This window comes from Anas acuta, chromosome 10 (genome assembly GCF_963932015.1).
Source record: "Anas acuta chromosome 10, bAnaAcu1.1, whole genome shotgun sequence".
NCBI classification, from domain to species: Eukaryota; Metazoa; Chordata; class Aves; order Anseriformes; family Anatidae; genus Anas; species Anas acuta.
This window is the reverse complement of record NC_088988.1, coordinates 2,954,405-2,976,368: the sequence shown is the minus strand read 5'-3', so window position 1 is coordinate 2,976,368 and position 21,964 is coordinate 2,954,405. Positions and strand designations below refer to the sequence as shown.

Genomic DNA, 21,964 nt, shown 5'->3' with positions numbered 1-21,964 from the left:
GATCACAAATCCATCACATGAAGCCTAATGAGGGGGCCGAGCCAGGACAAATACAACTGTTTAACAGTTTATTTTAACCGTCCAATGAAAATGAAGTAACTTAAAAGGATTCATGTTGCCAACAATCTTTTTTTTTTTTTCTTCCTTGCATGGTATTTGTTAGAAATCAGGATTTTCCTTAACTAAATGTCTTGTGGTCTCCTTAGCTTTGTTTCTTAACGGGGTTGTCTTTATGTTAGTTTTCTTTGGCTTCCCAATAGAAGAGTAACAGATTTCTTTTGAAGTTTTTATTGATGAATGAGCTCCTATAAATAACTCTCTGTGGCAGCAGCTTGATCTCAGAGTTTACTCTGGAATAATAGTAGCAATGGGAATGGAGGAAATTTATGGCAGCATGACATGAAATAGTTTAATGGGCTTCATACTGTTTAACTTAATCTTTACAGATGTAAAAACAGAAATACAATTATTTTAACAACTATTATTACATATTGCTTTTGTAATGAAAACAGCGACTTAGTAAGCAGTTGAAGATAGGTAGTGAAGAATTAAGGGGTCCATCTCACTGCAGATCCAGGAATTAGCGCGTAGGGCCCGTGTGTTCCCAAGCCTTCACCTGCAGGGCTGAGGGAGATCAACCAACCCTGTGACAGTTTCTTCAGGGAAATATGGAGGGAAAGGATGGAGATGCTGCTCCAGCCCCCAGATACTGACCTGGAAAAGGAGAATTTAATTCCTTACCGTCACAAGTCTGCTCATCTTCCCTGCAACTGTTTGCCTCATTTATCTAAGGCAAACTCCCATACTTTAAAGGTGGCCCAGATGTGCCTCTTGTCCCCAGGTGAACTCAGGAAGGTGATGCTGGAAGAAAGGAAAGGAAAAGCTTAAAATCATCTGTCTGCTGTCTAAATGGGCAGAAGGCTGTAATTTCCAGTAAGGCTGCCTTTTCTCCTGCTTCAATCACCGTCCAGCTGAATTAGCTCATGGTAATGTAAATGAGGCTATAATAGAGCTCCATGTCCTCTATTTTGCTGTGCAGGGAGTGTAAAAAAGGGCTCGTATAAATGAGCACAGATCCAATCTGCTGCCTGAATCCAGCTCAGGTGAGCCCCATGACCACACAGCAACCCTGCCATGGCTCAGCACCATCCGTGGGCAGGCTGGCATCAAAACCAGCAAGGACTTGGGCAAGGGGCAGGGGTCAGATCCAGTGTCCTAAGGACTGGGAGGAGCACGGGACCCAATTCCAACAAAAGATTTCCTTTGCAAGGGTTTGGATCTGGCTCAAGGCCAACCGCAGCTCCACTGAGCTTTTCAGTGCTTTGCAAAGAGCTTGAGTAAATATTGAAACATGTTAATGCCCTGTGTAATTTTTATAACAATAGCTGACTGCTATTAGCGTTGTTTCCTCCTTGAGGGAGTGTTCCTTGAAATGAAATTACAATGAGAATTATTAGCATTGTGTTTTAAACTGTCTGCTTAGTGGGAAATTTGCATTATTCATAAGGCTTTCCAATCCACGGAAATTGCCCGTGCAAGAAATAACTTGCAAATTCTTACTCGATTTCCAAAAATGTGGGAAAGTTTATTTATTTCTCCATGCATTCCTGATTTGCAATGTGCTCTCTAAAAATGTCGCTAAGATTTAGGCTAACCAAGCTCATGCTAAATTTAGCAACTATATTTTAAATAAACATTCTTTACGCTTTACTGAACTGGCTTTGAAGCTGGCTTAAAACAAATTGCGTTCACATGAACATTAACAATGTTTTACTTTGGACTAAGAGAACATCTGAATAAGTAATAATGTATTATTCAGTATAATCTGAAAATGAGATTTAAGGGGTCTAATTCAGCCAATTTAGGAAAGATTCCTATAAGGAATACTGAATCGGATCAGTATTTATTTTTGGAAGGGCCAGTTCAGCTCTCCTTGACCACACAAAACTTTCTTCTGGTGTCTTATTAGACACTGCGAGCTACGAGCCTCTGTGAAATCAGCTGTGATTTAGCACGCATTGCATTTGAGGAATCTGGCCCATTTTAAAGCACTTAATGATTTGTCTGGATAAAGCACTAAAAATATACTGTAGGGAGCAATTATGCAATGTCCAGACTGATGAATTGCATAACCTCATAGACCTTTTCCATCTGTAACTTCTCTCATCCTGTGATCTTGTCTTCTTGGTCTTTCACTGAAAATCAAGTATGCGATCTGTTTAATATCCAAAATGCCGTCTCCCAGGAGACCTGTTTTCTGGGTGTGCGGGGCTATGAATCAAGCAACGGAGCAGATCCTCCTGCCCTCTTGTTTCTGGAATTGACAGCTCTTTACAACAGGCTGAAGAGCAATTAGCAGGAGGCCAGCGGGTTTTGGTGTGAAAAGGGATGTTCTCTCCAGTACGTGTCCTCCTTGGGAAAGGACGAAGGGAGAAGGAATTATTAAAAGGGACCAAAATGAAACAGAAGCAGCTACAAAGTCCCTTTGGGTTATGTCACCCTGAAATCAAGCATGTGCTTTGAGTGACAAGTCCTGAAAGTGGCTTCTGCACATATGTAAATACTTGATGTTTTATATATATATAAATACACGTGTATATATGCTATGGGACCAACTTTAAGAGGACATGCACGGTGTGAATATCAAGACTAGAAGTCCCACTTATGAGAAATAAAACTCCTGAGCTGTTTTAATAGGCTGCTATGCAGTGTTTTCAGTTCCCCTCGTTGGAAACCTCTTCAGAACAAGGCTGCTCCATGACCCAAAGAGGTCCGCCACAAACCTCTTCCAGCTCTTCTGTGCTCCAACGAGTTAAAATTGGCTGCAGAGCTCGGCGACGTGAAACCTTGCTCAGCTGGGAGAGGTCATTCCTCCCCGGAGGAACGGAAAGGCATATATATCGCCCACACAAGGAGTATGCTGTTTATACTGCATCATAGGCTATTTTCTCCTTTTTCTTCGCAGTATTGCAGACTTGTGTTTATAGCCAAGCCCAAGAGGTTGGGAAAGCAAAGTGGGGGGAGATTCCAGGGATGAGTTAAATACTGGGTGGCAGTTTTGTGTTTGGCAGCTGCTTTTTTTTTTTGGTTATGGAACAGGTGTGAAACCATTGACATTGAATATTTGCAGCTTGTCAGGCCCTTTGTATTTGTAGGACACGGTGTCTGTTTTGTACGGCACAGCACCAAGGTTTGGGTGATGTGCAGAGGAATCGAGGACGTTCAGCCCCACGCAGATGCCAGGTACTGGCATATTGATAGGCACACTTCTTTCTCAGCACCGAACTGCAGTTGTTTTTATTGTACCATTAGTTCTGCTCTTCTATATATAAACATATGACGTGCAAAAGCCTTGTGTGGTTAGTCATTCTGCGAGTTGGCAACAAGACCTTTTTTCTCAGTGTTCCTCTCCTGCAAGTTACACCAATGGCCTGATCCCAATTAATTCTGAGTTGCCACTCGGAGCTATTTACTTGGTTCTGAGTTCACGCGAGTTAGAGTCACCCTTGTGCAGAACGCACCAAGCCTGTTAATTTTTCTCTCCCAAGTGAAACCAAACTCAGGCCTGGTGTAGCTTTTAAATACTGCAGCTGGGCTCGGTCCCACTCCACTCTAACAAAACAGACATAAAAATAAATGTCACTGTGAGCAAAGCTTCAAGGAAACAAACTCCTATCACGCAGAAAAGGTTAAATCTCCCCAAAACATGCCTGTGACAAAAACATATAAGCCATGCTGCAGTCCAACTTCAGTCTTATTCCTTCAGATGTTTTTTATTTGTTTATTTATTTTGAGCAGGGTCTGCCCTTGTACATAAAGGGCCTCGAGGTGGAGGCCATCAGTGAAGGAAATGGTCGCAGTGGCTGCTGATGGTTCCCCCGTGCACCTGGATATGCCTATGTGAGCAGGGAAAGGGTAAAAACCCAGGCAGCAGGACCAAAAAGGTATTTGGGGAGCTGGAACAGGATCTGAGAGGTCCCAGGACTGGGGCACCACAGGTTGGGGGCCAAGTTAGGAGAAAGAGATCCAGCCAAGGCTGGAGACACAGGTAAAAACACGTGATGGGACATCCTCCATGCATCAGGAGGGGCTTCACTCACAAAAAAAAAAAAAAAAAAAAAAAAAAAAAAGGATTTTCTGTCTGTAAACTGCCTTGTGACTGAGAGCACCGATAGCCACCTTCTGGGGACAAAACCCTTCTCCAGGTTAGGCTGAATGGAGATGAAGGATCCAGCATCTCTCCTGTGGGACCAGGCTCAGAACCTTGATGGAGACCTGGCCTCATGCATCCTCAGATGCAGGATTAACCCCCCCATTTCCCATGCATGACCAAGCCCTACAACATGCAAACAGCTGGGGGGGTGGAAAGATGATGGGTGGTCTCAGGGCACCGCTGGGCAAGAACTAACCCTGATCTCCCTGCCCCTGCTGCTTCACATGGGTGATGTTAGCACCCAGCCTCTGCAGGGCACGTTCGAACCCTCCTGGTAAGGCTGCCATTTATTTAACTGCCTCCAGCGCCTGTCTGTAATTACACTCAGTGACACTGCAGGGACAAGGGAATTGATGAACCCTCCCAAGAAATGCCCAGCTCTGTAAGTGATGGTGGGGGCACAAGTGGCTTTGAGCGGGCAGTGACACCTTCACTATCACAAGATTTTCCTGATTTGGTGCCATAGCTTTAAAAAAATTGACTCAACGGTTATTTAAATAGAAATTGTCAGAAACAGGAAGCATATAGTGGATGCTATTTTGTCTATCTTGCAAATCTGTATAAATATTCCCACTGTCTTTTTTTATTCCTTTTTTTTTTTCATTGAGGTTGTTGGCACACTCCTGGGAAAAGCTGCAGCTGTGTCTGCCCAGGGATCCACCTGTGAGCATCTTCCTTTTGGGAAACTCTGCACCATTCCCACCTTTCAGGGATTTTCTGTACTTCCCCATGTGAGAGCTCTTTCCTTCGTGTTGATCTGAGCCCTTTTAAGCTCCTGGTCCAAACGTCAAGGCAGGCAGGTGAGGTGTTAGGTGCCTGCCATCCTCTGGAAAAGCTGACCCACAGCTCACCTGAGAAACCAGACTTCCATAGCCCAGGTAGGGCCATGAGAAGGGGTGGGATGGAGGGAGGAGAGAGACAGAATCACATCAGGAAACATGATCACAGTCACGAGGAATGGGTCACTCCCTAAGCCCCTGTATTTCTCCTCCATCCCCTTTTACCTCCTCCTGGCAGCATCACCCCACCAGGCTGCACAAGGCGAGGGGAGTTTGACAACGCATCAGCCACAGTCCTGGACCAAATGCTTTTATTGGATATAGGTTGGTTTCATAATGAAAATTGAGAATATAGACTTTTTTTTTTCCAAAAGGGCATTTATCCATTAATATACAGAAAGCCTCTATCATGGCAAAAAAAAAAAAAAAAAAAAAATAAGAAATATTCCTGATTGCTCCTAAAGAGTCTTGATTTTTCCTTCTTTAAGAAAAGAAGAAAACTTTGAGAAACGTAGTTGATGGTTTCTGTTGGTTTGTAGGGGTTTTTTTCCTGGTATTTGTCCGGGTTGTTAACACAGCTCCTTCGAAATGCCAAGACCAGCCTCCACAACCCGGCTTCAGTCTTTTTTGGTCAGAAGCAACCGATCCCAGCCACCCAGGGAAACGGGCTGCTTCTCCACGTTCAAAACGTGTTTGCTCATCCGTGCCCCCTCTCCAAGGCCAAATGAGCGAGACAGAAGTGAGACATCACTATCGCGATACTCGAGAAACACAAGTGCTAGGCAGGAAAACAGCTTGCATTAACGCCATGAGTTATATACAGTGCTGAGTCAAAGCAAGCAGGACTGCGCAGAATGAGCCTGGATTATTTTGTCTGCCCTTGTTTCAGCTCCGGTTACTCTTGGCTACCTGCCTTTTACCCACTCGGAGGGCTGGGCTGATCTCAGGAGCGATGGTGTGCAGCAGGCACCCGTGGGTACGCATGGCAATGCAAATCTCAGCCCCCTTCCATCCTTCCATGAGAATAAAAGGGGTGGTTTGGGTTTTCAAAAGGAAAAAAAAATAAAAATAAAAAATAAAAAAAATAAAAAAAATAAAAAAATAAAAAAATAAAATAAAAAAAAAAAAGACTGGAGACCAGAGGGGGGGTGGCAGAAAGCAGGTCTAAGAAACGTGATGGATGCAAAGGTGAAAGCTGCAGAGCAAAGCCGGTGGGGCGTGGAGGCCAGCGTGGGACCCCCCCAGTGCCCCCTCTCTGTGCCTCCGCCACCGAGGTGAAAAGAAAACCGCTTTACCTTGCGCAGTCGATCTGGTGGGGGGGGCTGGGGGGTGGGGAGAAGCAATCCCTAAGGAGCTCTCCGCAGCGAGACGTGCCTTGAAAATGCCCTGAAATCCTGAGTCACCTCTAAGAGCGTTTTTTGGTCTTTTACCCGCTTGGCGAGGTCCGAGTCCGGGCTCTCCCCCCCAGCGAGCAACGAGGGGGTCGGGGGGGTGGGGGGCACCTACTGGAAATTCAGTACGGCCTCGGAGAAGTGGAGAGGGAAGCAGGAGAGGAAGGGGATGCCGATGTGGTAGAGCCTGCCGTGCACCTGGGAGTCGAGCATGAGGGAAGCGTTGAGGGCCGGCCCGAAGCCCCCGCTGGCGACCAGGGAGCCGCCGAGGCAACCGACGGGGCTCTCCCGGGCTTTGGGGGCGGCCCCAGGGGGGGGCTGCCGCAACCCCTGGGCGAGGATGCTCTCGATGCTGAAGCTGCGACCCCGAGGACCGCTCTTGAGAGCCGGGGGAGCGGCGGGCGGCCCCCCGGAGGCGGCGGGAGCCCGGGGGGCGGCGGCGGAGGAGGAGCAGCGGGGGGGTCCCCCGGGGGCAACCCCTTCTCCCCCACCACCACCAGCAGCCGGTCCCGGAGCCCCTTCGTCGCCCGAGTCCACCGCCGGGCTGTGCCCCGCTCCGCTCCCTTTGGCCCGCTTGGGCTCGTCGGGGCGGCCGCCGTCGGGGGGCACGGCACCGCTGCGAGCCTCCGGGGGTCCCGCGGCTTTGGGCTTCCTCTTCCTCCGTCGGTAGTTGCCGTTCTCGAACATGTCCAAGCAGCGAGGGTCCAGGGTCCAGTAGCTGCCCTTGCCCGGCCTCCCCTTCTCCCGGGGCACCTTGACGAAGCAGTCGTTGAGGGAGAGGTTGTGGCGGATGCTGTTTTGCCAGCCCTGCTTGTTGTCGTGGTAGAAGGGGAAGCGGTCCATGATGAACTGGTAGATGCCGCTCAGGGTCACCTTCTGCTCCGGAGCCTCCTTGATGGCCATGGCGATGAGGGCGATGTAGCTGTAGGGGGGTTTCTGCGGGGGGTCCTGTCTGGAGAGAGCGCCGCTGGGGGCGAAGCCCAGCGCGGCCGGGAGGTAGAGCATGGACGGGCTGCCCATGGGGGAGAGGTGGCTGCCGTAGAGGTGGCTCATGGCCGGCGGGCGTGGAGCTCCGGCTCTTCCCCCTCGGAGCCCAGCGAAGGGCCAGGGCAGGGCAGGAACCTGGGGCGAGTCCGCCGGGGAGCTATTTGTGCGAGCTCAGATCCCAGCCCTGCCTCAACGAGCTCGCTCTGCCTCTGTCCCTGCTTCATAGCTCTTAAAAAAAAAAAAAAAAAAAAAAAAAGGAAAAAAAAAAAAAGGAGGGGGGGGGAGAAGTTAAATAATTGTTGTAAGTTTGCTATTATATGTTGACTTAGCACTGGAAAATAAATTGTCTCTGATAAACAGTCGTTTGTGTTCTCAGCCCACCCACATTAATTAAAATTTCATTGCTACAAAACTCCAAGCTCTCTCCACGTGTCTTGCTGGTACCAGCCAATGGTCTCCGGGTTATTCCTTCATTTGTTTATAGAATTAGTCTGTTGATAAGTCTGCCCACCCAAGTCGAATCAAGCTGTGTTTATTTGGAAAAATTTCCGGGCACCCAATATATAAACGCACTGATCTGATGTTTGAAATATCACGTCCACCCTTTGACGCTGTAAGCACACACAGCAGAGCAGGATGTGCACTGCTGGAGCTCGGGGAGGAGCGGGCGAGGATCCCCGCAGGAAAACGGGGGCATTCACCAAAAAAATAAAAAAATATATTTTTTAAAAAATGGAGAGAAAAGGAAGAAAACCGCATCGAGGAGAGGAGAAAGCAGCGCTGCGGAGGGGAGGAAGGAGCAGGGGACTCCCTGCCGGAGGAAGGGCTGTGTGCGGGGGCCAGGTGCGGAGCGGCTCCGGGCCGGAGGCCGCAGCCTCCCCGTCGAGGACCGGCTGGGGGCGGAGGCCGGGCCCGGCCCTGGCCCCCCCCGTGGCCGGCGAGCGCCGTGCGGGCAGGGGCTGAGCCGGGAGAGACGCCCGGGGGCTGCAGCGAGCTTCAGACAAGGGGAATTTGGCAGGCGCGGGGAGGAGGGTCAGTATTTGTGAATGCGGGCCTGTTGCTTTATATTATGTACTTTCCTGTTTATAACAAGGAGGGGGATTATAACAACTTTACAAGTGCACACAGCTGGCCGGTGCTTACATTAGGAATTTGTGATGCTCTTTTTCTGTATAAACGTCCAGGTTTGGGTCTGTGTTTTCTGTTGTTGGATATTTTTATTTTTTTTTTAATTTACTGATGTAACAGCTTTAATCCGAAGCCCTGAGGTATTCCGATGCGGTTGGAGGTGTCGGCTCTTTCCCCAGGCCACCGTGGCTCAGACCTGCGTTGTAGCCGGCGGTGGAGCATCATTTCTCCGCGGGAGAGAAGAGGAGGCAGGGGATGGGGGGTGTACGGGTGTGTGTGTCCCCGTTATAGGGCCGCGGAAATAAAGGGAGGGTTTCAAGAGAGGGAACGTCGGCTCGGAAGATGTTCCCTCCCCGGTTATTTAAGGAGGGGAGCAAGATCTGAGCCAGGGGATATCCCTTCCTTGGAGCCTCGTCCAGAGAGGAAAAAACCCGCTTGTAGCGACCTGGCAGGGGAGGAAGTGAAGGTCGGGCTCCGGGGTGCCCCCTGCACAGCCCGGCCCTCGCCGTGCCCCCCCTCTCCTCCCGTCGGGTTTCTCGCCCACCTCTGGCGTTTCCCCGAGCAATGCAGCGGGCGAGGGGCTTTCACCCCCGGGCAGAAAACTAACGGGATTTTTATGGGGCCGCAAATGATCCCAAAACCCATAAAGCACCACCAACATCCCGGGACGCGCAGTCGGACTGCCCAGGGAGGTGGCTTCTGACGGGGAGCGGGGCTGGGGGCTCTCCCCGCTCACTGGCTCGTCCCAGGCAGGTGGGGAAGGGGAAAAGGAGAGGGGGGAGATTAAACCCACCCCACTAACACCGCCCTTGCGGGAACGCCGCATCCCTCCCCCGCGCCGGGCACACCCGCCGGTCCCCGGCGCGCCATCCGGCGTGCCATAAATGCAATAAAAGCCCAAATAAATCAAAGCAGAAGGAGGGCTCGGAGGGAGGAGCGCCTCGACAGTGGGGACCAGCATTGCCGGGCAGTCTCCCCCCACCCCCTTTACCCCCCCGGTAGCATCCTCAGCGGGGAGGGATGGAGCAGAGCCCGACTGCTCTCACCTGCTCGCCTGGGCCGAGGGTCGGCGCCCCCCTGCTCCGCACAGCCCCACCTCCGAGAGTCCCCCCGCTCCTAAGCCACTCCAAACAGGGGTTATTAAAACAATAAATACTCGCGTGGACGGCAGGAGACGGGCACGCGGGCTCTCCCGAGCTCCCTCCCCCAGGAAAATTGTTGCTTCCTCCTTTTTTTTCGCCCCCCTCCTCTCCCCCTCTTTGCGGTAGGAAATCCTTGGAGGCGGGGATGCGGCTTTTCTGTCTGCTCCTTCTTCCCAGCCCATGTGCTGCCTGGTGTCTCTCCTGCCAGCGGCATCTCCGCGTTATCTGCCCGGGAGCAGCCCTCGGACGTGCCTGCAGCCGAGGCGGCTCTGACGGCTGCGGGTTGGCCGGGGAAGCGAGCGGACGAGAGCGAGCAACGCTGCGGAGAGGGATTTTTGTTGTTTTGTTGTTGTTGTTCTTCCCCCGAACGGAAGAAATGCGGAGCCGACGACGGAGGCGCTCCTGGACGTGTTTCCCCTCCTCTCCAGCTGACAGGCCCCTTTTAAAGCAGCAGCGAGGAGCGCTCCCGCCCGGGGATCCCGGGGGAGTGGGGGATAAATCAGTGCTCCCCGCTCCCGCCTCAGCCCATAATAGTGGGGAACGGGGGATAAATAAATCAGTGCTCCCCACTCCCTCCACGGCCCATAACTGTGGGGAACGGGGATAAATCAGTGCTTTCCACTCCCTCCACGGCCCATACCGGTGGGGAACGGGGGATAAATCAGTGTTCCCCACACCCTCCGCGGCCCATAGAGGTGGGGAACGGGGATAAATCAGTGCTCCCTACTCCCTTCGCAGCCCGTACTGGTGGGGAACGGGGTATAAATAAACCAATGCTCCCCACTGCCCGCCTCACAGCAGGGTCCGGGCCCGTCCAGCCCTTGGCAAAGTGGTTTCAGAAGGGGTTAAGCACCGCAGATTTACCAGAGGCAGTGGCTTTCGGCTTGCCCCAGCCCCTTGCCCCAGCCCCTTCCCCCTTCTGACAGATGCGAGCAGCCCCGAGCCGCAGCCAAGAGCCCACCCCTCACCCCGGGTGCTTGGCGCTGTACAGTTGCAAGGTCGCTTGAAATGGGCACAGTTTGGGGGTACGTTTCTTTATCTCCTGGCCTCCCACTGCCTGGTATGGACAGTCCGCAAAGTCCCCTCCGAAGTGACAAAAGACCTAGCGGCCCTGCCCCAAAAGCTCCTGTACGACGCCTTCCCACGGCTCCCTGCCGAGCTCTAGGGGATTTAGGATGGCGTGGAGGGAAGGCAGACAGCTCCGTGCCCGGGCCTGTGCAGAGGTCGGGAACTTTCCTAAAGGCAGTGTGCTTTAACTGGGTCCTGCAGCTCTTGGGAAAGGCGCCCTCGGCCGGGGCACGGTGACCGCCGGCGTGGGGACATTCCCGGCAGAGCCGCGGGGACGAGCTGGGAAACCGCCGGCTCTTCCCCTCCCGAGCCCCGCAGCCGTCTGGGCTCTCAGACAGGTTTGCAAAACCGTAGGCTGATGGCAAAGCAGCAAGAAAAAACTATCCACCATCCTCATCCGCTGCCCGGAACCGCGCTGGGCCCCATCCCGGGGCATCCTTCAGCTTCAGGCGGCCCCGCTGGGGCTGAGCTTGGCCCCCAGACCTGCTTGGAGGGGTGCTCTGGGGGTGCTTCAGCTGCAAACGTTGTCCTAAGGACGTGGTGGGGGATTATTTGGGGTGGGAAAAGACGCATCAGTGCCGTCACAAGGCCGTAGGCACTGCCCTGCGCCTTCCTCCCTCTTTCCTTCCTCCCTCTCTCTGAAGTCACCTGTCGCGACAAATTCCTATCGTGGCATTGAACCCCGTAGCTCAGCTTCTAAATGCAGCCACGGAAAGATCCCTGAGCCCCGCGCTCCTCGCCTCGCCTGCAAAACGAGCCCCAAAAGCGCTTCCCCCGGAAAGTCCGGGGGCTCGGGGAAAAGGGCAGAGGAGGTCTGACACATCCCCCCCCCCCCAAGACACAGGGGGGGCACAGCAAAGGGTCCTGAGCCCCCAGCCTCCTCCGAGGGGGGAGCCGGGAGGCCGCCCTGCCCCGGATGCTCTTCCCGGCTGGGGGAAGGCCTGATCCTGAAGGAAGCAAGCTCCCGGGCTCCTTGCTCTCAGCACCTCCGAGAGGGCTTTTCTTTTTCTGCCAAGCTGCTGAAATCCTGCCACCCCAGGATGGCAGCACAGCGGGGAGGGGGAGAGGGCTTGGGAACACCGCACACCCCACCGGGCAGAGCCTTCTCCCCCTCTTTACATCCCTCCAGGGTTATTGCCGACATCGGCTGTTAGTGGAGGTGTAAAGACAGCTCGCCCTGAAAAACTCAGCCAGCCCCGAGGGGCACCAGGAGCAGCTACGGGCTGGGCTGGGGGGGCTGCCCCTCTCTCTGCTGCTGCCGTCGGGGCTGCCCCTCGCCGGGACGGGACAGAGGCAGCAAAACCAAACCTGTCGGGGGTAAAAGGGGACCCCCAAACCCTGCTGCAGCCCCGCCGTGCCCCCCAGGAACTGTCCAGCAGCAGCACGGAAGGGAGGCACAGAGCAGGACAGCCCCCCCCCCTCCCCGCTGCTCCCCAGCCTGCGGGGAAAGACGGTTGAATCAGGGGAAGAAATCTTCCCCTCTTTATATTTTTGTTATTATTTTTTTTTTACCTTCTTCCTCTTTAAAATAGCTCTTTGGATTTTGTTGCAAGAAAAAAAAAAAAAAAGGAAAAAATAATAAAAAAGAAAAACTACCCTCTGAGAGCCAGGAAAAAGGGCAAGAGTTTTACAAGAATGTTCCTTAAAATACAGATCAAGTGAGTGTCGGACATTTTTTCTCATTTCAAACCGAGAGTTTCTGTGCCTTTTGCCAGCTTTCCAGCGCATGCGAAATGTACCCGATCAAACCCAATTTATGTCATCGATTTTAACAGCCTCCCGCGAGCAGAAGGGCTCCGCGACCCGGCCACGGCGACACGGGACAGGGGGGCGGCGGGGGGGAAAGGGAAAAGGGGAGGTGGCCCCGGCAGCAGGGCAAAGAACCGGGCTTACAAACCCTGGGGAAGGAGTTTTTCCCCCCTCCGATGCCAGCAGCGTGCCGTTAGCATCGCTGCCCCCGGCTGAAGTTGCTTTAACAGGTTGGGGGGGGGGGCGGTGGAAATAATAATAATTAAAAAAAAGCCGGCCCTAAAAGCGGCTTAGGTAGATAAAGAGAAGGTCAAACCCATGCAAACCTTCAGACGGGAGGGGATTTAAAAGCTGTAAAACGATTCTTAAGTGAACTTCCCGCATTATTTCTAGACTCCGCGGCGAGCTGGGGTTTAAGCGATAGCTCGTCCCACCCGCCCCTGCTCGCAGCCCTTGGGGTTTCCTTAAAATAGGGGAATTGGGGTTTTTCTTTTTTTTTCCCCCCCTCCCCCCGCGTGGAAGCAGCTGCAAAGCAGAGCCCGGGCCTAGGTTGCGGGGACAGGGCAAGAGGAAAGGCAGCGGCAGCAATCCGAAACTCCTGGGGCCTGGGAGATGCCCCGCTGCAGGGGCTGGGGTGGAGGGAAAGCGGCCCCACAGCACCCACCAGCCCCCAGAATACTCGGAACGAACCCTCGTGCTGCCAGGAAAAGGACTTGGTTTGGGAAGAAAAAAAAAAAAAAAAAAAGAAAAGAAAAAAAATCACAACGAGTGCCACGTTTTTCCGCGTGAAGGAAAGGTGGAGGGAGAAAACTTGCAAAAAACACGTATATACACACACAAGCGCCAGACTTGGAGCAGAAAAAACAGCATGGATTTATTTTAAGGTAAGTACAACAATTAAGACCACATAAGACAAACGAACTTTGAAGCAGGTTAAAGCAAATAGTCCTTAGGAATGGTCAAGGTGAAATCTATTATACAAAACATCACACGTCGTAAATAATAATAAAAAAGTATCAGATACTTTGTCTTTTTCTTTCAAAAAATCCACCAGCAAAAAATAAATTATTTCCTCGTCTTGCGCAAAGAAGAGCTCTAAAACGAAAGAAACTCTATTGCATAATTGTACAGAGAAGAAGAAGAAATCACTTGTCATTAATTTGGAAGTTAGGAATCGTTGGGCGCGACAAAAAATAATCCAGTGAACTCAACTTTAAATATTATATTAATGGCTCTGAAAATTAGCCTGATTAGAAATCCACACATTTTTTACAGCACAACAGAGAACTTAAAAAATACCCAGGACATATATTTATATATATATATTTATATACCTTTTTTCTTTAAAATCGTATAAATGGTCGTTGCGATATTGGTCCATAACTTATTTTCTGAGACCCCCTATACTTTAGCATATAAAATTTGCCACTTTGTTTAGATAGACATATATATATATAATTTGTTTTATTTTTTTTTTAATTTTATGTTTTAGGAGAGATCCCCTTTTCAAGTAAAATTTACTTGCATTTCAGGAGGCCCGAAGAGGGGGGGGAAAGGAGGGGGGCTTGGGATCTCCCAACGCCGTGGCTCGCAGGTCCACAGAGAGGCTGTGAGGTCTGTCCTCAGTCTGAAGGGTTTGGTGTGGTTTTATTTCACCTGATTTTTGATTTTTGGGGGGAAGTGTTATTATCGATTTTTTCCTATTTTTTTTTTCCTTTCTCTCATTTTTGGGGTTTTGTTTTGAGGATTGCCCTAGAGGGAGGGGGGTTGGTGGCTACTCAGTACTTAGTGCAGTCGTAGGAGTAGGGGGCGGCGTGGCGATATAGGGACGGCGCGGACCTGTAGGGGAGCTGACAGGCGGAGTTGCTGCTCACCTGGTGCTCGCTGAGCGAGGCGCTCTCCATGCCGAGCCGGTGCGACGTGAACATTTCCCGGACGTTGGGGAAAGTCTGCTGCTGGGTGCCGAAAGTGTGCCCGGGCAGGTGGCTCAGCTCGGCTCCGTGATTGAGGTACCACGAGGCTGCGGGCTGCGCCGCCCCCCCGCCGTGAGGATGCCCGGCTCCCAGCGCTCCCTCCTGCCCCGACGGCAGGCTCAGGGCGCCCAGGGGCGACGGGGCGCCCGTGGGGTGCTCGGCCAGGCCTTCCTCCAGCGGCGCTGGGGGCACGCACATGTGGCCCGGCCTCTCGCCGCTGTACAGGCTCATGGCCCTCATGCTGCAGTGGTAGCTCCCACTAGCGTCCAGCGCCTGGCTGCACGCCGCGCTGTAACCCGACGGCTGCCCCGACGGCGGGTAGCCCAGCGGCATTGCGGCCCCCGTCCGGCCCGAGGCGGCACTCACCGGGCTCAGATCCCCCGGGGGGGAAGTCCGCAGGGTCATGATGTTCTCCACGCTGAACCCCCCCGGCAGCCCGTTGCCGGCGGGGTGATGCTCGGGCAGGGAGCCCTCGGGGGAGGCGGCGGGAGGCGAGGCGGCGCTGCGGGGGCTGTCCCGCAGGGCCCCGCCGCTGGCCGGGCTCAGCGTCTCCACCTTGGTGATCACCGGCAGCTCCGGCGATGCCGTCTCGCTCTTGATCACCACCTTCTTCTCGGAGGCCGGAGCCGAGGCGGAGGAAGAGGAGGAGGAGGAGGCTTCCTTGGAGAGCTCGGAGCCGGGCAGCCCGGGGGGTTTGGGCTGCTCCTTCAGCAGCCTCTCGCGGGCCTCCTCCTTCTCCTTGGACACGTCCTTCTTCTTGAAGCGGCGCCGGCGGCGCAGGAAGCTGCCGTTCTCGAACATGTTGTAGGAGTCGGGGTCCAGGGTCCAGTAGCTGCCCTTGCCCGGCTTCTTGTCGTCGCGGGGCACCTTGACGAAGCACTCGTTGAGCGAGAGGTTGTGGCGGATGCTGTTCTGCCAGCCCTGCTTGTTCTCGCGGTAGAAGGGGAAGCGGTCCATGATGAACTGGTAAATCCCATTGAGCGTGATCTTCTTGTCGGGGGCGTTCTGGATGGCCATGGTGATGAGGGCGATGTAGCTGTAGGGCGGCTTCACCAGGTCCTTGGGGGCTGCGGGCTGGTGCGGGTGGTAGGGCCCGTAGGAGCGCCCCATGCCCGCCGCGTACTGCTCGGCGTGGCCCGAATAGACGCTCATGGGGTTGCCCATGCCGCCGTACGTCCCCGCCGTCCGGTAGTAGTTCTGCTCGCTCAAATAGGGCACCACTCCCAGGGCGTTGGGGTCCGAGACGGAGTAGCGAGCCTGCATCATGGAGAGGGCTGCCCGCGGGGAGCGGAGCCGCGGGGGAGAGGAAGAGGAGGAGGAGGAAGAGGGGCGCGGGTGGAAGGGCCTCACCCTCGGCAGGGACCCCTCTGCGGATCAAGGAAGAGGGGAGAGAGGGAGAGAGCGAGTCCCGGACACGAGCTGAATCCCAGCGTGTCCTCTAGCAGCGGCGCCGCAGCAGCATCCTTCGGGTCGCCGGGGGCAGGGTGGTCTCTGGCGGCCTCTCCCTCCCTCTTTATGACTGTGATTCTGACCTACACACCTAGCAGTACCCCGCGGCGGCGGCGGGCGCTGCTGCGGAGCGGGATGCCGGCGGGAGGGGAGGGGGAAATACGATATTCTCGCGGAAAAATAATTAAAAAAAAAAAAAAATCGAATAAAAAAAAAAATAAAAAAGGGGGAGAAAAAAAAATTAAAAAAAAGAAGAAAAAGCAGCCTTGCGGAAACCCAGTTCTGCTGACAACCAAACCGCCCGAACTCTTCCCGGAGCCAGCAGCAGGAGCAGCGGCGGCTCCCGGCGGGCGGCGAGGGGTGCGCGGAGCCGCCGAGCTCCCGGCCGCGCTGCGCAGCGTTCAAACCCCGGCCCGCCGCCGCCGCGCTTTTACTCCCCGCTCGCCCCGCCCCGCGCCGCCGCCGCCAGCCAATGGCGTGCCGCGCCGCCGCCGCCGCAGCCAATGGGAGGGCGGCCCCGGGATGCGGTGGCGCGCCGGGCATGGCGCGCGGGCGCGCGCCCCGACGCGCGCGGCCACCCCGGCCGTGCTGTAATCTATACATCCAGCCCTATAGATATATTTTTTTTCCTCCACTTTTGATGTCTTTTCTTTTGAATTTGTTTCTTATCAAAATGTCTTTATTCTTGTTAAAATGTTTTATGCTTATTGAAGTATTTTATTCTTATTAAAATATTTTATTTGTGTCTTAATCTTTTATTACTATTATTACTATTATTTATTATTATTTCATTAAAAGGGTCCCCGCTTTGCTCCCTCCTCGCCCTCCGCCCGCACTCCACCATCCCATTTTTTTAACTTTTAAGATCATTTTCAGCTCCGTGGCTCCCCAGGACCGCGGTTGGGGATCCCACCTCGTCGCGCTCCGTGCCGGCCGGCTCTGCCCCTGCCTCGATAAATTTGTTTGCGGTGAAATAGCCCCGCGGCTCCCCGCCTCGGTCCGCCGAAGGCCAGCGGTTCCCTCCCCGGTGGCGGCGGAGAAAGGACCCGGCCCCTGGTTTGTCCCCGCTTTGTCCCCTCTTTGTCCCCCGTTCCCGGCCCGATGCCCCCCGGGCACCGTTTTTGGGGGCTCAGAGGTTCCTCGGCCTCTCCGGGACACTTTGAGGGGGGCATTTAGTTTTTCCACTGCTCTTAGGTGTTTTTTTTCGTTCCGGCCGTTGAGGCGGATTTTCTCGTGCATGTGAAATCCGCCCCTCTGCCTCTCTCTAATGATTTCATTAGAGGCAATCAGAGCGGGACAATTAGGGACGCATGGTGGCCAAGTGTAAACTCGGGTGCTTGGGGTTGCTGCTGCGAGGTGCCCCGGGCTGCCTGAGCGGAGACATGAAGGTGGGAAAGAGCCAGTTCCCCCCTCCCTGCTCGGCCACGAAAATAGTCACTGCAAAATCGATTCGAGCCCGGTGGGAGCAGATGAGACCGGAGTGAATTCGCTGTCACCTCGGTGGGGCTCCTTCCCTGTGCTTCCCCCAGCCCGGTTGCTCCTGAGCTGATTTCTGAGCTGGGAATTTTTTTGCTTTCTCACCCTATAATTCCGCCTTTCCCTCTTTGCGATTTGTGGGGCACCGTGAGGCTTTAAAAAAAAAAAAAAATTGATTTTTTTTTCCCAAAGTCAGAGAGGGATTTTGCTGGCTGAAATGTCCCTTCCCCGCTTCCAGCCACCGCGGACGGGGCGAGACCGCAGCCGGCTGCGGCCGTGGGAACGCGGCGGGGCCGCCGATTGTCGGTGATTTTTTTCGTACCAAAGGAAACGATTTTTTGCGATTGCCGAAAAAAGAAAATCAGGGGCAGCTCCCCTGCAAGGAGGTATCGCTAAAAATTATCTGCGATGGAAAAGTGGTCGGGAAGTTTTCGTCGGACGCTTCGAAATTGTTATTCGATTTTGATGGAAATAAACGGAAATTTAGCCGGAGGGTTTCATCAACTGTGCAAACTTGCAGGATATTTTTTGGGAAAAAGAAATAGTAAATTCTGCGAGATCTGGTTATATTTTTTTTTGTTAATCTACGACTATTGAGAAAACTTTTTTTTTTTTTTTCTGGAATAATTTGCGAACGACTTCATATTTTCATCTTCAGTTTTCAAACAAGTCATATTTCTCATTAAAAAACTGGGGCGTTTTCTAAGCCTAGATAAGCACACGGGATTTTTTAAACAATGCCACTTTTTAAAAGCCAGCAATTTTTAACTGCAAAAGCTTGACCAAAGCAACCCCGTCCTGCGGCGTCCTAGAGCTGTCCCTTCCTAGAAGCCTGCTCCGCTCTCGAGAAATAACCTGGGTTGAATCTTACCTCTCCTCAGCTGAAAACTTTACCGAGATGAATTGCTACAGAAAACCGAGGAGCGGCCGCGGGGCTTTGCTCGCTGCAGCTGGGAACTTTAGAGAGACTAACAACAAGCTCACAAAAGCCCGAACTTCAACCGCGGGGAGGAAAAAAAAAATAAAAAAGAAAAATCAGCGTTATGAAAAAAAATGCTTCCGAAAAAGGAGAGAACAGAGAGGAATCCCTGCAGGCACCAGGCAGGGGCAAGCATTCGCCCCCCGGGCATGGCCCTTTTTTCTTTTCTCCCCCCTCCGGGGCTCCGGTAGCGCCGTTTGCCCGAGTTCAGCGGCCCCCCGGTTTTGCTGCCGGTTTTTCTTTGCCTTTTTGTCCCGGAGCCGAGAGCCTCAGCCCCGTCGGTGCCTCCCGTCGGGGAATTTTCCCAGCCCGGCTTCCCCCGGCCCGGCCCCACCGCCCGGTGCCGGCGCTGCCCGGTGCCGGTGCTCGGCGCTGCCCGGTGCCGGCGGGCGCTCACCTGCCCGGCGGGAGCACTGCGCGGCGTGTGCTGCCCCCCAGGGGGCACCGGGGGCTCTGCACCGCCCGTCCAGCACCGCACCGGCACCGGCTGCCCGTGGGAGCCGGAGCTGTGCTGCGGGAGAGGAGCCGGAGGGTGAGGGATGGGGAGGAAGGAGAGAGGGGAAAGGAGAAGCAGAGGGAGATGGGGGGAGAGAGGGAGAGAGAAAGAGGAAGGAAGGGTGAGAGGGAAAGGGAATGGAGAAGGAAAAACGGGCAGATGTGGGACAGTGGCAGAGGGGAGAGAGAAAGATGAGAAAGGGAGGAAGAAAAGGAATAGGGAAAAAGAGGAAAAAGAAGGAAAAAAGGAAAGGAAGAAAGAGAGAGAGAGAGAAAAGGAAACAGAAAGAAAGAAAGAGAGAGAGAAGGAAAAAGAAGGAAAGAAGGAACGAAAGGAAAAGAAAGAGAAAGAGAAAGAGAAAGAGAAAGAGAAAGAGAAAGAGAAAGAGAAAGAGAAAGAGAAAGAGAAAGAGAAAGAGAAAGAGAAAGAGAAAGAGGAAAAGGAAAAGTGAAAAAGAAAAAGAAAAAGAAAAAGAAAAAGAAAAAGAAAAAGAAAAAGAAAAAGAAAAAGAAAAAGAAAAAGAAAAAGAAAAGAAAAAGAAAAAGAAAAGAAAAAGAAAAAGAAGAAGAAAGCTTTGCCTTGGCAATGCAAACAGTGGCACCACCCCGGAAAGCCCCACTGATCCTCCTGGCTGTACACTCACACCCCAGTGTCACCTCTGTGCTGGGGACTGACGCCAGGAAGGGAACCAGGGCACTGACACAAACCCCACGGCTGTTCGCAGCAGCGGGTAGGGATGCTGGGCTCAGGCAGGTTGGTCCAGGCCAAGACACCAGCCCCAACATCCCTCCTTTGGGGGGTTATTTAGTAAGCGCAGTGACTCGGTCACAGGCTGTTTATTCACACGTGGAAATCCATTTCACAGTGGTCAGAAATTGCCAATACCCCAGTTAATGCACCTGCAAGAATGAATTTATCATCAAAACAGCTTGCCTTAAAAACTTGCAGCTGATTTTTAATTTCAATATTGAAAGATGAACATACATAGATTAGCATTCATTTTCGGGTACATTTTGTCCATTTTCTGTGGCTGCCCTTACACGTTCAGTCTGTACTCCAGGCAAAGACTGCTGCAGCACAAGGAGTTTCTTTCTGCATTGTCCGCAGTGCACCCCAGGGTCTGTAATCCCAGCCTGCGAGAGGCAGGCACTCCCTTTTCTAGGATTTTCATAAATTGTGAGTGCTGCAAGCAAGAGCTTTGTCTTCCGTATGAAATGCTTGGATCCATTTTTGACTTCTTTCTAGGGGTCAAACCAGAGTTTTTTATTCAGTTGTGCAAAATGAAATCTAGAAGTGATGCAGTCACCTCGAGTAGACTAACTCCAGTAACACGGGGTGTTGGTGGCCCTGCTACAAAGGGACTTCCCAGTGACATCTGTGCGAGCCACGTGAGGCTGTGAGAGCTAATGGGAAAGGCTGCACCAAAAAAAAAAAAAAAAAAAAAAAAAAAGATGCCCTGGAAATGCAATTTGGAGTACACAGGATTTCAGAGCCATGGAATCAAAGCGGAGAATTGAAGCAGTTGAAATAAACGTCACCCAGCAGCAGAGTCCTAGGGCAAATATCCCGATTGCTGCAGGGCCAGCTCATTTTGGGAAGGCAAATCCACATGTGGGACTGAGCGGCCTGCAGGGAGGTTGGAGGGAGCTGTAGGTGGTTTGGAAGCCTCCCCTGACCACTAACGCATTAATTATCATGATGCAGTTGCTCTCACTCAATTTCCCTTCCTCATAGGAGAGGAGGAAGAGTATGGCAGAGCCGCATCCATCCCGGGAGCTGCAGCGTGGTGATTTTGGGGTGACAACGGACAGTGCTGGCTCTTGTAGCCCCGATGGACACGAGGAGAGCTAAATGCCACCCCGTGTCCCAGCACGGTGAGCCCACGTGAGGTCCCTGTGCCCTCCCGGGAAGGAGGACGACGCTTCCATTTCCTCTGCCGGCAGCGCAAATTGCGAGGCCGGCTTACAGAGAGGCCGTAAATGGCTCACCAAAGGCCCAATCCCGAACTCCCCGCTGAGATATCAAAGTCGCTGGGAGTTTTCCGTGAGTAGGAAGTGGAGGAATGAGCTTCAAACATTTAGGCCCAGCTCCACATGGGTGGTCTATTATGCCTGGACGGATTCCCACTGGCTCCAGCAGCACTCGGAGGTAGTGAAAAGGCTCCTCCTCAGCGCACCCCATTGCGGAACCAGGGCTCCGCGTTCTTTCTCCAAATGCTGACGAGGGGTTTCAGTGGGAAGGTGAAGCCCAAGGCACACCACAACGTTTAGCCGACGTCCACAGTATCGGTCTGAGCTTGAAAAACACATCGCTGGAGGGGGAAAGGCTCCCGGGCCCAGCGGAGCCGTGGCCTTTGCTTTGCACTGTGAAAAAAACAGCCCAGCAACCGACAGCAGCCCCAGAAAGAAAATGCGCTCGCATCTGCCCGGCGATACATCTGCAACTATTCAGAGAAGAGCATCCTAATTTGTTCCGCTTTTTTGGCTGGCAGAGCAACAGTCAGCTCCGGCCGTGGACGTGTATCGGCAGCGCCTGAGCTGAGCAGAGCAGAAACCGAACCCCAAAGCCATGTCCCATCCTTTTCTGACAGGATTTAAGACAAAGCTGCATCTCGTCGCTCCCACGGCCCTCCTGTCCCGCTCTGCTCTGCTCGGGGTGGTTGGGGAATGTGTCTGTCCCGTAAATAATAAATCGGATGAATAAATCGTTTGCTGTCCCGTTAAATGTGGGAGCGAATTGTGCTTTGTGGGTGCTGGCGGGCCTGCAATGCCACGTAAAGGCTGGGTCGTGCTTCATGTATGACTGGGTGACTTCAAATGGAAAAATAACTGATTAAATGACTGATTTGGGAGTTTATTTTATGAGAAGCGTGCTTTTTTTCCAGGTATAACACATGACTGAAAGGAAGCCTATAGGATCCTTGGGGGCTGTGCCATGCTGTTCCCGTACAGAAGCTCTCCCTGATTTCTGCTCTGAGCTTTACGTCAAGATGTGGCCCCTCGGGGGCTGGCAAGGCACGGGGACGTGGCTGGGATTTGGGGGCACATCCTGGGGAAAGGCCCCTGGGTTGGGGCTGGCATTTTCCTCACAGCATGTAGCACTGCAGAGGGGGCTATGGCGGGAGAGGGGGGTTG

General features: G+C 53.1%; 2 protein-coding genes across 2 annotated transcripts; both read right to left on the bottom strand.

The window, feature by feature from the left end:
• Positions 1-320: 320 nt before the first annotated feature.
• Positions 321-16,684, bottom strand: FOXC2 (forkhead box C2). Its single transcript, XM_068693559.1, has 2 exons — positions 14,332-16,684; positions 321-714 (listed from the first exon to the last, which is right to left on the bottom strand). Exons 1-2 carry the CDS (start codon positions 15,694-15,696, stop codon positions 613-615), a joined length of 1,467 nt encoding a protein of 488 aa, XP_068549660.1. The 5' UTR covers positions 15,697-16,684; the 3' UTR covers positions 321-612.
• Positions 5,287-10,064, bottom strand: FOXL1 (forkhead box L1). Its single transcript, XM_068693560.1, has 2 exons — positions 9,545-10,064; positions 5,287-7,598 (listed from the first exon to the last, which is right to left on the bottom strand). The coding sequence occupies exon 2, from the start codon at positions 7,434-7,436 to the stop codon at positions 6,495-6,497; it is 942 nt and encodes a 313-aa protein (XP_068549661.1). The 5' UTR covers positions 7,437-7,598; positions 9,545-10,064; the 3' UTR covers positions 5,287-6,494.
• Positions 16,685-21,964: the final 5,280 nt, after the last annotated feature.